The 15,742-nt window shown below is 42.6% G+C and overlaps 3 protein-coding genes across 3 annotated transcripts; 2 read left to right on the top strand and 1 right to left on the bottom strand.

Annotated features, from left to right (window-relative positions):
• Positions 1 to 8: 8 nt before the first annotated feature.
• LOC117898348 (ATP-dependent DNA helicase 2 subunit 1) lies at positions 9 to 2,289 on the top strand. Its single transcript, XM_034807679.1, has 2 exons — positions 9 to 755; positions 989 to 2,289. Exons 1-2 carry the CDS (start codon positions 83 to 85, stop codon positions 2,221 to 2,223), a joined length of 1,908 nt encoding a protein of 635 aa, XP_034663570.1. The 5' UTR covers positions 9 to 82; the 3' UTR covers positions 2,224 to 2,289.
• Positions 2,290 to 2,535: 246 nt separating this feature from the next.
• LOC117898359 (prefoldin subunit 3) lies at positions 2,536 to 3,665 on the top strand. Its single transcript, XM_034807694.1, has 4 exons — positions 2,536 to 2,702; positions 2,814 to 3,208; positions 3,269 to 3,398; positions 3,431 to 3,665. The coding sequence occupies exons 1-3, from the start codon at positions 2,616 to 2,618 to the stop codon at positions 3,372 to 3,374; spliced, it is 588 nt and encodes a 195-aa protein (XP_034663585.1). The 5' UTR covers positions 2,536 to 2,615; the 3' UTR covers positions 3,375 to 3,398; positions 3,431 to 3,665.
• Positions 3,666 to 4,156: 491 nt separating this feature from the next.
• LOC117898360 (39S ribosomal protein L40, mitochondrial) lies at positions 4,157 to 5,022 on the bottom strand. The gene is made up of 3 exons (XM_034807695.1): positions 4,934 to 5,022; positions 4,638 to 4,880; positions 4,157 to 4,572 (listed from the first exon to the last, which is right to left on the bottom strand). The coding sequence occupies exons 1-3, from the start codon at positions 4,957 to 4,959 to the stop codon at positions 4,260 to 4,262; spliced, it is 582 nt and encodes a 193-aa protein (XP_034663586.1). The 5' UTR covers positions 4,960 to 5,022; the 3' UTR covers positions 4,157 to 4,259.
• Between the last annotated feature and the right edge of the window lie 10,720 nt (positions 5,023 to 15,742).

Raw genomic sequence — 15,742 nt, 5'->3', positions numbered from 1 at the left:
TGCCGTTTTCGATACCCGATATTAGCTTCGATTACTTTTTTTGCCGCTTGTGAAATTCGCGGAAAATTAAATAAAATTCGGGATGAGCACCTGGGACCCAGCGAACGATTTGGATTGGGTGTCCGGCTCCGAGGATGAGGAGGACATTGCCATGAAGCGCGACTACCATGGGCGCGAGGCCATCCTTTTTGTAGTGGACGCCAATCTCCAGACGAACGGCATGACGCGCTTGCTGGAGGCGCTGAACATCATACGCACGGCATTCATCTCGGGAATGCTGGTCAACGACAAAGACCTCATAGGCCTGGTGTTTGCCAACACCAAGCACAGCCCGCTGCCGCTGGAGGCCTCCAGCGTGGAGACGATCGTTGTGCCCGAGAACTGTGCCGTGTTCCTGCCGCTGCGACAGTTGACCAAGCCCATTGTGGAGCATTATTTGGAGTTTATGGCAACGGTAGAGGATCAGTTTGCCAGCGAGTACGGGCTGGCCGAGCCCTTTGGCAGTGGGAAATTCGATCTCATGATCCGGCTGTGCATCGAACTGCTGGAGAAGTGCGGCAAGAAGTTGAACAACGCAAAGATTGTGTACGTGACGGATGTGGACACGCCGCATCTGCCGTCGAGCAACGAGTTCCAGGCGGCCCTGCAGAAGGCCATCGATCTGGAGGGCAAAGAGTTTGAGTTCCATGTCATCCCCATGAACGACGACTTTGACTACAAACCATTTTACAAGGAATTCATCACCCTGTCGCGAGGTGAGTGGAATAATTCATATGTACACATCAATCCCATCCGAAGTCTGTTCCCCTCCTTGGCGTCCAGAGTTCGCCTTGGAGGTTTTAAGACTTCGCAGAGTAATTGGAGCACATCATTCACCCGCGTCCAAGTGAAGTTGAATTTGCGCGCGGTTTTGGATCTGCTCACAGAACACAGCAACGGAAAGCAGGTGTCCGGAGTCGACTAAATCAAATCATTAATTTTCTTGCAGCCATTGACATGGATTCGTTCGTGGAACCCGATGCCTCACTGCTGCGCGAGATGCTGGCGGATCGAAAGCTGAAGCAGGACTTCTTGCGCCGCTGCCTGGGCCATTTTGCCTTCCATCTGGGCCCCAATCTGTCCATGTCGGTGCAGTACTACAACTACTTTCAGCGACGAGCGCTTCCGCGCAAGGTGCAGATCATCCGGCGCGACAACAGCGTGGTGAGCACCAAGCGGCAGATCATGGTGCGCAAACTCGACGAGCAGACGCAGGTCGTCAAGCACGAGCGTCAGATAAAGGTGTGCGATGGCTGGTACAAGTTCGACTTGGGCGACAAGCCACTGAAGATCACCATGCAGCGAATGAACATATTGCGCGACATGCACAAGCCGCACATGCAGCTGTTGGGGTTCAAGCACCGCTCAGCCCTGCCCGAGGTTATCTACAGCAAGCCCTCGAACTTTATGTACCCCGACGATCAGAGCATCATCGGGTCGAAGCGCTTGTTCCGCGGGCTGTGGGAGCGCTGCCTGCAGCGAGAGAAGATCATCATTGCCCTGTTCATGTCCAAGCGCAAGTCGATTCCGCGCTATGTCGCCCTGGTGCCCGTTCAGGTGGAGAAGTCGGAGGCCAAGACGTATCGGTCGCAGCTCTGCGGAGATGGCTTCAAGATCGTCTATCTGCCGGAGGCCAAGCACATTCGCCACATCGACATGTGCGATTGGAACAACACCGCCAATTCGGCCAGCGATGAGAAGGTGGACTTCTTCCAGAAGATCATCAAGAGGCTGCGGATCGACTATCAGCCAAACCTGATCAATGATCCCAGCCTGGACTACCTGCAGGCAAATTTGCTCGCCATGTCCCTGGACATTACGACGGAAAGCAGGGCGTTCGACGTACTGGACACCAAGGTGCAGGACAAACGAATTGAAAAATATATTCCCGATTACGAGCGCCTCTTCGACGAGGAGGTGATACCGGCCAAGAAGCGACCGGCCAAAGATCCCGCGGATGGCGCCAGCTCTTCAAAGCTGCCCAAAATCGATGCGGAGCAAATCAACAGCTACCCATATGTCGAGTTTTTGATCGCGGAGGAGCAACTGACCAGATGCACGGTCGCCCAGCTGCAGGTCATTCTCGAAACGCACTTTGGTGTACAGTTGCCCAAGTCCGCGACCAAGGACAAACTGGTAAAGCGCATAGAGGAATTGAGTGCCGCCGGAAAAGCCATGAGTTAGTATGTAAATTGATGTTAAAAGTAATAGTCCGTAAGTTTTGCTAATTCATAAAAAGATTATACTATCTGAATTTCTTCTTTTGTTTGCCATACAGTGGGGATACAATTCCTGGTACATCTGAAGTCCAATTTCTCTTTTTAATATTTGCGTTAAATATAAATAAACTGAAATATCTTAGCATTAAATATCAAAAGTTTAAAAATGTGCGATGTAAATTCGTTGCAATGTTATCGATAGGCGGCCTTAGCCATATGACAAGCACTAGACTACTATCGATGTGGACACACTGTGTTTCGATAGCTTGAGTCATCTTATCGACATTTTGCATAGCATAGCACCCTCCTGCTGTAAATTTAATTGTAAATTGAAAGAAAACAGAGCAGCAGAACAAGATGACTGGCATCATGGACTCGGTGGAAATGCCCAAATTGCCGGAAAACCAAAAGACCTTTGCCGGCATACCGGAGGCAGTATTCCTGGTGAGTGGGTGGATTCTAACCTAGCTCTTGGCTATTGGCTGTGGCTGCGAAACTGCAGCTGCACCTGCGATGGAAAAACTGAATTAATCCTTGCCTGCGTATTGTTTGCAGGAGGAGATCGATACGTTCATGACCCAGCCCGAGAACGAAAACTGCGAGAAGGTGCTGCAGCGTCTGGACGAGCAGCACGGCAAGTACCGTTTTATGGCGTACAACCTCGAGGCGCGTCGCCGGAAGCTGAAATCGCAGATTCCCGACCTGGAGCGCTCTCTGGAGATGGTCAATGTGTTGCGAAAGGAGGATGAGGAGCGCGAAACACAATTCCTGCTTAGTGACCAGGTGTTCATCAAGACCCTGGTGCCGCCCACAAAAACAGTCTACCTCTGGCTCGGAGCCAGCGTGATGCTGGAGTACCCGCTGGACGAGGCCGAAACCTTGCTCAAGCAAAACGTTACATCAGCCGTGGGCAATCTCAAGTCGGTGGAGCATGACCAGGACTTTTTACGGTCAGTAGCAGATCCCATTCCATTTGCAATGCCTTTTGACTTTGTCTTTCAAATTTGCAGCGATCAAATAACCACAACAGAGGTGAACATGGCGCGAGTGTACAACTGGGGCGTCAAAAAAAGGCAGGCCGCAGCCAAGACCACCGCTAGCAGTACGCCATCCTAAGCTCCAGCACCATTAAGATCCCCACACACACAGTACTGCACTGACATGTGAGTGGTGTACACTGTGGCTATCCATCTACGCGTCTCCCACTTCCACTATTTATGTCGAAACTTCACCAAAAAACCAAAAGGTCAATCCTCTGCATTGCGATCCTTGCCTGCAAGGAGCCACCAGTCACCAGCGATCGGGAGCAATGCTGATTGCAGTGCAGTCTCGCCTGCTTTATTCATGTTCTCCACAGACGATTATAATAAATCCGCCACACAACGCATCGAGTTATCCAGACACTAACAACCGATAATGTGTGCGTTGCTCAATACATCCAGTAGGGACAGAGATCCAGCAGGCAGATGCCCGAGCTGGTGCAGCCCATGCACTTGTGGCAGCTGCACATGAGTCCCGGCTGGCATTGGTCCTCTGCATTGTCCCGCGTGCAGAACTCCCCCAGCTGTAGGTAACTAGTGCTGTTCCCACAGCGGATGCCAAGGGAGGACGAGCCATTTGGCCTTGTGGCAGTACTTTGTTCGCTGCAGGGAACACACCTGCCCAAATGTCCGACTGTAATAAACTTTCCTTTTTGGTGGGGCTCCCCTACTTACATGCCTTCGTAGGGCAGCAGATAGAACCAAATCAACAGCCAACAGAATGCCTCTGACATGACCGACAGCGAAACAGAATCCGGGAATTGCCACTGCCGGAAAGCCCCGACTAAAGGTAAACAAGAGCCGTACGCCGTGTGTGAAAAGTGCTGACTGCGAGAGCAGATAAAGGAATGCTGGGTAATGGGTGATTAATTAACTATTCTTTGTATTTCTGATGTAAGCAACAACAATAATCTTTGACCCAACACCCTAACATGCACACAGTCCCTAACAGCTGTGGGACTCATTCCCACTTCATGGACTGGTGTATGTAGTCGCCATCGGGGCTCGCGTAGTTCTTGATGGGTGGGGTGGAGACGGGGCCCTTCAGCGTTACGGGCAGCAGCTGCAGGTCGACTTCGATGGCTGCCTGGTACAGGTCCTCGGACTCGCGGCGCAGCTCTTCCAGCGCCTTGTTCTGCGACTGCACTAGGCGGTCAATGATTTGGAAGTCGGCCACTCTCTCGTCGTGCTTGTAGCGGGCCCATTCTTTCTTTAGCAGGGCGCGCTCCTCCACTTCCGCGCTGCCCAATGTCGTCAGTTTTCGTTGCCGCTTGCTGCAACGAATGGAGAACAAGTTGTAGCACCAATTGGCAGATTCCAATCAACGGGACATCCTTACTCCTTTTCGTCGATAAGCTCCAGTGGCACCTCCAGCTCCTCCACCGGTTTCAGCTGTCGCGCATTCTTCTCCAGCCGACGAATCTGCTTCTCAATCTTCTTTTTTCTGCGGTCCTCCCTCTGCTTGATAACCTGTGGGTCCAGCTTCTTCTTTTTCTTAAGCGGTTCGGCACAGAGCACAGGTGTGGTGTGCAGGCAACGTGCCACGACGGAGCTGGCTACTCCGCCTCTCTGTAATCCTAATCTATGACCGAAAGTAGGGTCAGTCAGTGGTTGGGCTGCAGAATCTTCACTCACCTGGCAAAGGCGCTGAGCAGCGACATTTTTAATAAACAAAAATAAAATTCTTTGCGTAATGTGTAAATTAGAGATGCGCAACTGTGTAACCGCGGAATTATCGATAAAATATACCGACAGATCCTCGAAAATATAATGTAAATATACCGTAATGTTAAAATCATTTTCCTCAACTTTGATCTTCTCTTTAATATTACCAGCTAGTTAAGACTCTCAGCTTTAAAACTGTTATTTTACTCGAATCATATTTCAATTCTTCACACGATTAGCTGATTTTCATGCTTTTTTTAAAGAGTCAACCAAAGCAGTAGCATAATAAGTTACGTAGGGGGAAATGGAATCTTACGTCATTTGACAATTTGTTGCTGGCGAACCGTTAAAGAGTCGATACAAAAACTATCGAAATTAGAAATTAGTGCTGCCAGACCAGCGACTCTTAGTTCCGCTTCCCGACAACAGAGGGCGGATGAGTGCAAAAGCGCAGAATATCGAGAGAAGGATATGGAATATTTCTGGCGCCTGTAATGTTATCGTTCCCATATTTTCTCTGTAGGCGCATATTTCAAATAGTTTTATTTATGCTGGGCTTTTGGTGATTTATGCTAGATTTTGTTGGCCCTGAATCGTCGTTTTATCATGAACCGTATTTTTCCTCCCTTCCCAATAAATGACAACTCCAGTTCGGCAAATACTATTTTTATACGATTTTAAAACTTTATTTTTAAAGATGAAAATAAACAATATAATATACTTTTATTGTGTGTTGTTGTTGGTTTTTTTTGTATTTTTTTTCCTTAGTAAATTTTACATAATTTTCAATAAAATAAGTTTTGTTTTTTTCGATTAAAAATGTCATATTGTAGTTTAGTGTTTTTGTTCATTTTTCTCCTTTTCCCGTTACACATTTTTTAGTATTTTTCGATTTTGTTTCGATCGCAATATAAATTTTTATTTAATTATATTCGCTTACGATGTCCGTGTCCCAAATACTGAATTTACTCTTACACATTTTCGGTTTTATCATATGGTATGTATATCATTTCATATCATGCTTTCTGCGTGGCGTGTGTCGTGACATTGTGATGGAATGTGGTGTGTCGTGTGGGTGGTGTGTTGTGGTTTTGATTTTTTTTTTTGCGCGAAATGTACAATTTTGTGCGATTTAGCTGTTGTTTGAAATTTCATTGAATCGAAATTCAACTTGAATCTCATCATTTTGGGGCCAGAATGTGTTTTTTGAAGTTTCCAAAAGGGGATTGTGTTGGTGGTACACCAAACCAAAGTATTGTATACTTGTAGAACGGAACGGAAATCGAAACCGTAACCAAAACGTAGCTTACACATACACATTTTCGCTTTGGTTCATTCGAAATGAGTTAGTTAATCATATAGAGTTAGTATATCGTACTATCGTTTGCGAAATGTCCTCTCGTACGAGTATGTATGTTTTGCTTTTTGCTTTTGCTTTTACTTTTGGTTTTCATTTCAATATTTTGTGGTAAGTAGTAAAGTTTGAGATTCACGGGGGAATGGGGGTAGTGTGTGTGTGTGTCCCCTATTGTTATTACATATAATTATAAATTTAAACTGTGTGTGCGTGTGTGTTTGTGAAGTGACTCGAATTTCAATGCATCTCCCCTGCAGGGGAGCCACACATTCACGTTTCAAGTTGGAATTCCGAAAATATCCTTGGCACCTGGCTGGTCTAGGCTCTTTTTCCGTGGCTCTGTTCCTGGCCCATCTATTTCGCTTACTCATCGCACTCATCAAAGTTCAACTAAATGTGTGTTAAATCTCAACTTAGGGGCAAACTCAGGGAAATCGTATATGCGTATTCGAGGGATTATCTTCACATCCATTTCATCTTACATTCGTCTCTCGCTCCGGGTGTTTCCTAGGTGGGGATTGGGTTTCTTTTGGCTTTCTTGCCCCTTGGAAACACCTTGCAGCAGAGTCTCTTCCACTCCTCTTCCACTTAGTTTACAATTACATTATAAAAGTTATCTCTTAAGTTGTTTGTACTATTGCTTGGAAATCATTCCGGTCTATTGTTGTATTGTAACTCAAAAGTTTTCATTTTTATATATTTCTCTTTGTTTTGCTTAATGGAACTTAAATCAATTTCTAGGCTCGATTTGGGTTTCGTATTTTTTGTTTTGTGTTGTAATTTTGAACGTTTGAACGTTTTGCATCCATCAACCGAAACGATGCAGCCCCCTTGTGGGGGCGATGATGTTCCACAACTCGATCTTTAGTATCAATCCTAAAGGTTGGCCGAAACGGTTTAATGCGTTTGAAAAGTTTGTAAGCAAAGAACCGAACCCTTTTACACACCTCTACAGGATGTGTCCTTTGTCTCTCTGTCTGTTCTTTTCGGTTTTTCGTGTGTGTTGTGTGTGTGTGTGTGTGTGTGTCTTTGTAATCGCAATCTTTTGGTTATACAATGTTTCAGCTCAAAGGAATTTACATACTTATATATACATAATGTTGTGTGTGTATGTGGTGCGTGTGTGTAGGTGTCTGTGTGTTACATAATTGATCACCCGTGGGTGTCATTTTAAATTTTAAATTTTGCTAATTTTTACTAGTTCTTTCCCATCATCGACTAAAGAAACGATTTTTGCGACGTTTTTGCTCAAAGATCTGTATTTATGTGTTGGTGTATTTCTGTGTGTGTGTGTGTTAGGGGTGGTAGGAAAGAGCACGAAAGTAGGAAACGTAGGCATCCTCCTCCGATTCCAGAAAGTCTTATAGTTTAGACACACGCGTGTCGCTGTGTATCTCCGTGTATCTGTATCTGTGTGTGCCAGCACGCACACTTATGCATATCGCAATGCATCTGAATTTATGCTTAAATGTAGTCCTCGCTCTAATACCTAATTGCCGCCACTTCAGTATGCCGTTCTCGTACTCGTCCGCGTTCTTAGTTCAGTTTTTGCAATCATCTTTACTCTGTACTCTTTTTGAGTGGAATGGAATATGCACTTATGCTTCGCTCTCTCTATATCTAAATGAAATGTAGCATACTTGCATGCTTCGCTTCGTGTGTGTGAGTGATGTTGTGTGTGTCGTGTGTGGTGTTAAATGAGCAACTCAGCGCTGGAGTATGCGTATGTACGCTAAAAGGGGGGATACATATGGGGGTATATGTATGCATTCATATATACTTTCTCATAAGTCCAAACCTTTGTTGCCGTTCCACACTATGTTGTTTTCTTCTTCTCTAAATCATTAATTTCTTCATACATAAATCGTGTGAGTGTGTTTCATGTTAATTTCCATTCGTTTTACATACTATAACTAAATACATACACATATTTATCGCTTACTTAGGTAGTCAATTACAACTTTTGCTAGGGAAAGAAGGATCGCGGAATGGGGTGGGGATTGGATCTGTGGTGACATCTCCTGGTGAGTGATTGGCCCCTCGGCTTCTGCGGCTTGTGTGACTCCTGGCCAGAGTGTGGAGGCAGTTTTGGTATTTGATTTGCTTTCCGGTCTATTTGGAGCCCTTTTTGCTGTCGCTTTCGCGTCTCATCGATTTTCTTCTTCGATTCGTCGTTGCTTAGTTCTTTAAATTTGTTTATACTTTTTACACGTTTAATTTCTTTATACAATTTTTTTTATAATTTTCCCCCTACGCGCTGCTGCTTTAGTTACATAAAAAATTAACAGTTTTTTTTTATTTTTAGTTTTTTGGTATTTTTGTTTTCATTTTTTCTTTTCCTTTTGGTTTCGTTTTTGTTTTTCATTGTTACTTGAAGGCACTTTAGATCGGACGTTGTGGCCCCATTTCAAAATTGCTTTTCACTTTGCTCAACTCGTTTATCACGTGGCTGGTTGCTGCTTCTGTTTGCTACTGTTTTTGCTTCTGTGTGTGGCATGCCGCTGGCTGCATGTTGCTCGTGTGCTATGGAGACGTGGAGACGTGGTCGCAAAAAAACAAATTAACAACAAAAGCCTAATCGAAAGTTGTCGAAACTGTGCCGAAAGATGTCACCGAAATTCTGATTCGAAACTTGTCCTTTGCCTTGCTTTCTTGCAGCTGCTTCTGCTTCTGTTTCTTCTGTTTCTGCTTCTGCTTCTGCTGTTGCTTCTTCCTTTTATTCTCTCTCGTACCTCTGGATTGCTTGTATTGCCTTGAGTTCTATGGTGCGAAACGGTTCTGGATGTCCTGGAGGTGCCCGGTCAGCCCTTGGCCGATCTTCTAGCCCTGCCTGGCCGGGCATTTTGTTTTATTTTCGAGGCTTGAGAACTGTCAACGCTCTTGCCACGCACACATTCGCTGGATTTTTTATGCTGCACGGAGGATCACCTAGAAGATGGTCACCAAAACTCAAGGAAGGGATTCAGGGCTACACATATGTATATTGTATATTCTATATACTGATAGTGGGTGGATACATAGCAATTTTGAGAACTTAACATTGGGTTAAGGGGTAGGATCCGTCGAGTTCCTTTTATAGTAAGTTTGTTTTTTTACATACACATCTTATTTCAAAGTCGGTCGTAGCCACACCAACACCTAACTTAAATAATGTCCTCATTTCTTTATTCTTTTTGGATTTTCATATATCTAAACATTTACAGAGTTTTTGGGGGAACATAATGTTATACGTAAAGTTTTCCTTACTTTTCTAGAAAACCTTTGCTTCTGCTTTCTGCTTTTATTTCTGCTGGTTCTCTGCTCCGAACCGCAGTTGAGAATTTTGTTAATTTCGTTTGCTTCGCTTCTTAGGTAATTTTGAAATCTGCTGCTGCAATGATTTTGAATTTTGCTTGGTTTTTTGTTGCTTGTTGGGTTTCAATTTTCAGCAGGAGCCTCGCCCATACACTGGACCCTCCGCTGGAGTTTCTTTTTTGTTTACTTTGTTGACTTGTCTCGTTTTTTGTCTAATTCTACTTCTGTTTCTGCCCTCGCTGCTGTTTGAGCTTTACAATAATAGGCAGATATTCCACAAAACCCGAACTGAGGGAAACAAAACTTGCTTTCTGCAGGATCCGGGCCCGAGTCTGATCCGAGTCAGAGTGTGTTCGGATCGGATCAGATCGGTGCGGATGAAACTTAAGGTTAGATAAGGTTAACTACCAGGAGATGTATCGAAAGTTGCAATTTCCCGCTTAATTTTGCTCGTATTTTCTAAATGTACAATGGTTTCTTTCGTATTAAATTTATTTAAATTTAAGTTTATGTTTTTTAGGTTTTTTTTCTTTTCACGTTTTTAATTTTTGTTTCGTTTATCGTATTTTTCATTGATTTATTTACGTTCTTAAAGATAAGGCGCGAAGGTGCTTAAAATAAGCTTGTACTTTTTCTGATATTTTTCCAACACGTTTTCAAAATTTCTTTCAAAGTTTTGCCATTCCCCGTTCTGGTCTTCTACTGCTTGCACTGCTTCCTCAGCACTGCTCAGCTCTGCTCTGATGCTCTGCACTTCGTCTCATGCTCTTCCGCACTGCTCTCTCATCTACTGCTTCGTTCCGAGGGCAGAGCGGAAGTGCACTGCTTGTTCTCTATCCTTCCTTCCTCTTACAATTTAAGTTCTTACATACGAAATTGTTTTGTTCCAAAATTTAGTGATTTTGCTTATAATTTTTGGATTTTGAATTCGTAATTTTTCCATTTTTTCCGCTTTTAATCCTAAAGTTTCTTTTTTTCTCTAAAGTTTTAGTTTTTTGTTTTTGGTTTTTGGTTTTTTTTAAATTTGTCCTGAACGTTTACACCGAGAGATAATTATCCAAACATGGCCGAGAGATTTTCAATTTTGTTCATTTCGTGATTTATTGAAGTACTTCATTGATTTTTTTGTTTTCTTTTCTTTTCTTTGTTGTCCTATCCCTTTGTCCTGGGGTTTTCAAACGCGTTGTGTTGTGTTTTCACTAAAAAGTACAATTATCTTCTTCTCCTCAATGGGAAACAAGGAAATCAAATCGAATCGAAAGAAATCTGCAATTGTTCTCATAGTAGAATGCTGCCTGTAAATGAAGTTAATTTTTCTTTTCTCTTTTTCTATTATTATTATTTCTTGTATTATTTTTGCAAGTGGTCCGTCTAACGCTTCATCTTCCGCTTGAATCGAGCCTGCAGACCAGTTTTTTTCTTTCCTATTTTTCCTCCTATTTTTCCCCTCTCTAATTTGGTTACTTCTTAGTTTTGCCAAAATGCTAAATGCTGAATTTGCTCTGTGTGTGTCCGAAACTTCAATTTCCCTTATACATATGTACAGTCTTTAGCCATATCTGTGCGTACATATGTATGTACTCGTATGCGCCTGTTTGTGTGTGTGAATGTCAGTTTGCGTGTGTGTTCAGTGTGTGTTATGTTTATATAGGAACATTACCGAAATACTTTTACATTTAATTTTTACACTTATACCTAAACTGGTTTCTTTTTTTGGGGTCTGCGAAACTCGATTCGATTCGGGACGACGGGAAGCGCCATCATGGACCACTTGCTGCGCGTCTTTTGGTCACATTTGGTTTTCTATATGCTTTTCTTCATTTTAAACTTTTTCCCGAATTTTCATATATTTTTTGTTCGTCTGTGTGTTTGTGTGTTTTTTCTTTTTCCCTTTGGTTGTTTTTTTTTTCCGAAATTCACGCCAAAGTCTAGGCCGAGAGTTGGTTGTTTTCTTCCTTTGTTTTCTTCTTTGCACATTTTGCAAGTGTTTTTTTTGTTTTGAGTTTTCAAAATGCAGCGCGTTGCTTTTGAGCCGAAAGTTCTGATTTTCCCATATGTTTATAATTAGGAATATCTAAGCCGAAATATTCAAACGTTCTTCGAAATGCCCTACCACTCGAGCCATCTGCTCTGCTAATCGAAATGTCTGTCTCCGAAGAGCGGAGTCTCCTCCTCTAATCCTACTCTGATTTTTTTGATTTTGTTTTCTGTTTCTGATTCTGATCTGAAGTTGTATATTGGCTTGAGGGTTTTGGGGGTTGGAGGTTGGTTATCAATATATGCTTAGAGGTGTGTATGTATGTATCCTTAGTATATTTTTCTCTTGAACTGAACTCTGTGTATCTTGAAAACTATAAGTAAGCTGATTGATGCATCTGTGAACTGATCTTCCATCTGGTGTTGCTTGGTTGCTTGGTGGTTTGGCTGCTTGGTTGTTTGGTTGTTTGCTTGGTTGTTGATTGAACGGCATTGAGTACTGTAGTTCTGCTCCTCTTGTAAGTTGCTGGCGGCTGATGAGTTCTATGTTATGTATCTTTTCTGCGTATTTGTATGTTTGTATCTAGCTTAGTTGGTGTTAGTTCGGTCTGCGGTTTGATTTTTCTTCTCCTTCGTGTGGCTGACAAAATCAATTACGGCGGCTGCTGCTAAACTATGATTATAAATTTTTGTAATTGCTTCTCTGTTTTTTACGGTTAGTTTTCTTCATATCTGTGTATCTTTGTGTGTGTCTCTGTGTGTGTCTGTCTGAGTGCGTAAATTAAACCTAAAGGCGGCGCTGGAGGATCTCCAACTGTTTTCTGTTGCTTATCCCAATTTCCAATTTCCACTTCTTCCATTTCCATTCGGCTTATATGGTGTGAGTAAAAAAGCATACAAATATCATATGTATATATTTTCCGTAATGATTTTGGTTTGGAACAAACTGCATATATACTGCATTTACATGTAGTACATACATACATATGTATGTACATATGTCTGTATGTGTGTGGCTATGTCTGACTGATGTTTTTCTGCTTTGTTTGCTGTTTTTAGGTTGGCTTTTTGGTTCCTGCTTAATGTTTTAGTTTTAGAGACGTTTGCTTTTGCTTAAAGATTCTTTTTTTATTTCGATTGATTTTCTGTTTCTGTTTCTTCTGCTCCTTTGTTTTTGTTTTGTTTGATTTTTTTTTTGTGGTTTTTTTCTCTTATGGGTTTTGTTTAAATATTTAAAATAGCAACTACCATTATCTTGTATTTTGTATTTTATTATTATTTGGTTTTGCTTTTCTTTTGCTTCGAGTTAATCCCTTATGTAAGTAATAAGTTATATATATTTATAAGGTTGTGTGTGTGTGTGTGTGTGTGTGGATCGTAATGTGTTGTTGTTGTTGTTGTTGCATGAGAGTGTGGCTCGTGTGCTGGGGGCAGGGTCGGGGGCGAGGTCCGGGGTATAGTTACTCTCACTTCAAGGCCAGGCAGTCTTCTTGGCATGGAAAACACTACGCAGGCGATTCTCTCTGTTTCTTACTCTTTCATTTTGTTGCTTGGTTTTTATTGGGGGTTGTATTCAGTGTACATTTAGAACATTTTTTAGCTATGCTGAAATACGGATTACGACGTCTAGAGTATGTATTTGTTATATATATATATATTTCTATGCATATACATATACATATATATATATATATATGTATATATATATATGGTTTCACTTATCTTATAAATATTACCGGCACTATTGTTGTTCAGAACTCAAGGGTTTTGCTTAATTTTGCATAATGCTTGAATGTGACTTCAACTCATGACAATAATGGCTCCAAACTTTGTTGATCCAACTGAAAAACTTGACTCACTCAACGGATTCAAATCAAAACTATATAACAAACATTTTAGTATATCTGATATCTGATAGTGTGTTTGGTTGTGTGTGTGTGTTTTTATATATTATTTACTGGTTACTTCTCTGCTCGACTGATGACTGCTTCTGTTTCTTCTCCTTGAACTAAATAGAACCTTTGTATGAACCTTGAAATGATAAACTCTGCACTCTGCTCTCTGTAGTACTCGAAAAAAACCAAAAAGTTGCTCAACTAAAAACTGGCTGGGAAAACGGCGGCGCCACTGCGACTGCGTGGCACCGTTCTGGCTTGTCTATTTCACTATTGGTAACTTAAATGGTAAATTGTTTCTGTGAAAGGCAACTGTTGCGCGTAGAGGCGACAGCACGTCAGCATCTGGTTCGAGGGTTTCGGGATATGATTATACGATTCGGGGATAAGGAACTGGATGTAGGTATTGGGGTTATTCTCTGCTGTGCGCCTCCCGCTCGGTTTGTTTGTCGTTTTGCTATATTTAGTTGTATATTCTATTGTAAAAAATATTATTATAAATAGGTTTTTGTTTTGTTTCTTACGTGTTACTATTCGACTCGTTGCGAGTCCTTGCTCACGATCTTGCTGCTCTCGTTACTGCTTTACTCGTTACTCGTTACGTTCTATGCTAACTGTACTGGTTTACTGTTACTGTGGTTGTTGTTGCTGTTGTTGTTGTTGTTTTGCTTTTGATTTGATCGTTCGGCTATATAACTAGTCTTCTGGTTCTGATTCTGTTTTCTGATTCTGGCTTATGCTGTATCTTGCTGTATCTTGCTCTGTAAACTTATATATTATAAAATATCTGATCACATTTGTTTGCAGTCTCTGTATAAATATTGTTGTTTCATTTGTTTGCTTATCGTTTTTTCGTTTACTTTTATTATAGTACATATCTTACACATGCCCCTAGGCCCCCTTTGCTATCCCTCTGTTCTGGGGCGGGGGCTCGGTCCCAGGGGCATGTCTCTCTCTCTCTCTTCGTCTCTATAAATCATAGGAACGCGATCGATCGAAACCGGACCGATCGCCGAGAAGGAATAACTTGAAACTGAAAATCGATTGTTGCCCGCTGTTTCGCGTGTTCGGGCGCGGGCGGTGGCTCGTTGGAATTGCGTTTTTCGTTTGCTCCTACAGCTGTTTTACATAAAATTTCGTGTAGAATTTTGACAAACGTCTGGCCCCTTTCCGGCAACTGCAACATCATCATCATCATCATCATTCTCGTGGTTGGTGCGGGGGCAGTGGCAGGGACTGTAACTGATGCTGCTTAATTCTTGATTCTTGGTGGTGCCAATGGGTTGCGATTCATTTTGGTTGTACTTCTGTTGACGACGGTTCTTGTGGCGCATCTTTAATCCTCGGGGGATTACAAAGATGCGCCCTATTGGAAATAATAATAATATTACTGGGCTATTGTTTTGGGGCGCCACCGTTTGCTTGGGTTGGCGCCCCAATCTTTGTCAATTTTCTCTTGTTTATTGCATCTGTTTATATCGGTATCTGTTTGATTGTATGTGTGTGTTGGAGTAAACCAAAGGAGTTTTGCATTTGTTCATTTAGCAGTCAGTTTCAGTTGCATGCCCCACGCTGTCGCAGTTGCTGCATGCAGCAGTTGCCGGAGATGAAGCCAGTTTAACGCACGCAAAGTTTTGTGGCTCATCTAGTTGTTGTTCTTCGATTGATTGAGTTGCTCGTAAGAGAATTGTGAAACAAAAGGTTTTTATCACTTATTCTTGTTGCCTATGTGAAAGGCTCCGTTCCGTTCCGACTGACAGAGTGACTGACTGATGGATCTATCTATCGCCCCCAAGCGGCGGCAGTCCATCCAGATCCCGTAGAGTCCTGCATGATATTTGGCGAATGTTTTTTTGATTGTGTCTCCTCTTGTGGGCTTCAGGCGTAGGTTCCCTTTGGGTTCAGTTCAGCAGGCAGGCATCACATCATTGGGTCCTCCGTCTTTATCTTCAGCTCTTTCTCTCTTGGTTTTCTTTTGCAACTTGGTTGCATGTTTTACTATTGGCAATTTCTTGTGTGGCATGCGTGGATCTCTCCGGGGGCTGTCTGGATGGAATTTTTTGCCGGGGGCTCAAGGCTCGAGTTGTCAGCTTCAGCGGTCGGTTTACGGAGCTCTTTCGTTTTCTGTTGCTTAAATAAAAACTTAAATGTTGCTGTTGTTGTTAATTGTTAACGTAAGTATCTTGTGAACGAACTAAAAGTTTTGGCTTATTTGGCTAATTGGCTATTGTTGTTGCTGTGGCGGTTTTGATTGGT

This window comes from Drosophila subobscura, chromosome O (genome assembly GCF_008121235.1).
Source record: "Drosophila subobscura isolate 14011-0131.10 chromosome O, UCBerk_Dsub_1.0, whole genome shotgun sequence".
Lineage (NCBI taxonomy): Eukaryota > Metazoa > Arthropoda > Insecta > Diptera > Drosophilidae > Drosophila > Drosophila subobscura.
This window is presented reverse-complemented; position numbering and strand designations above follow the sequence as displayed.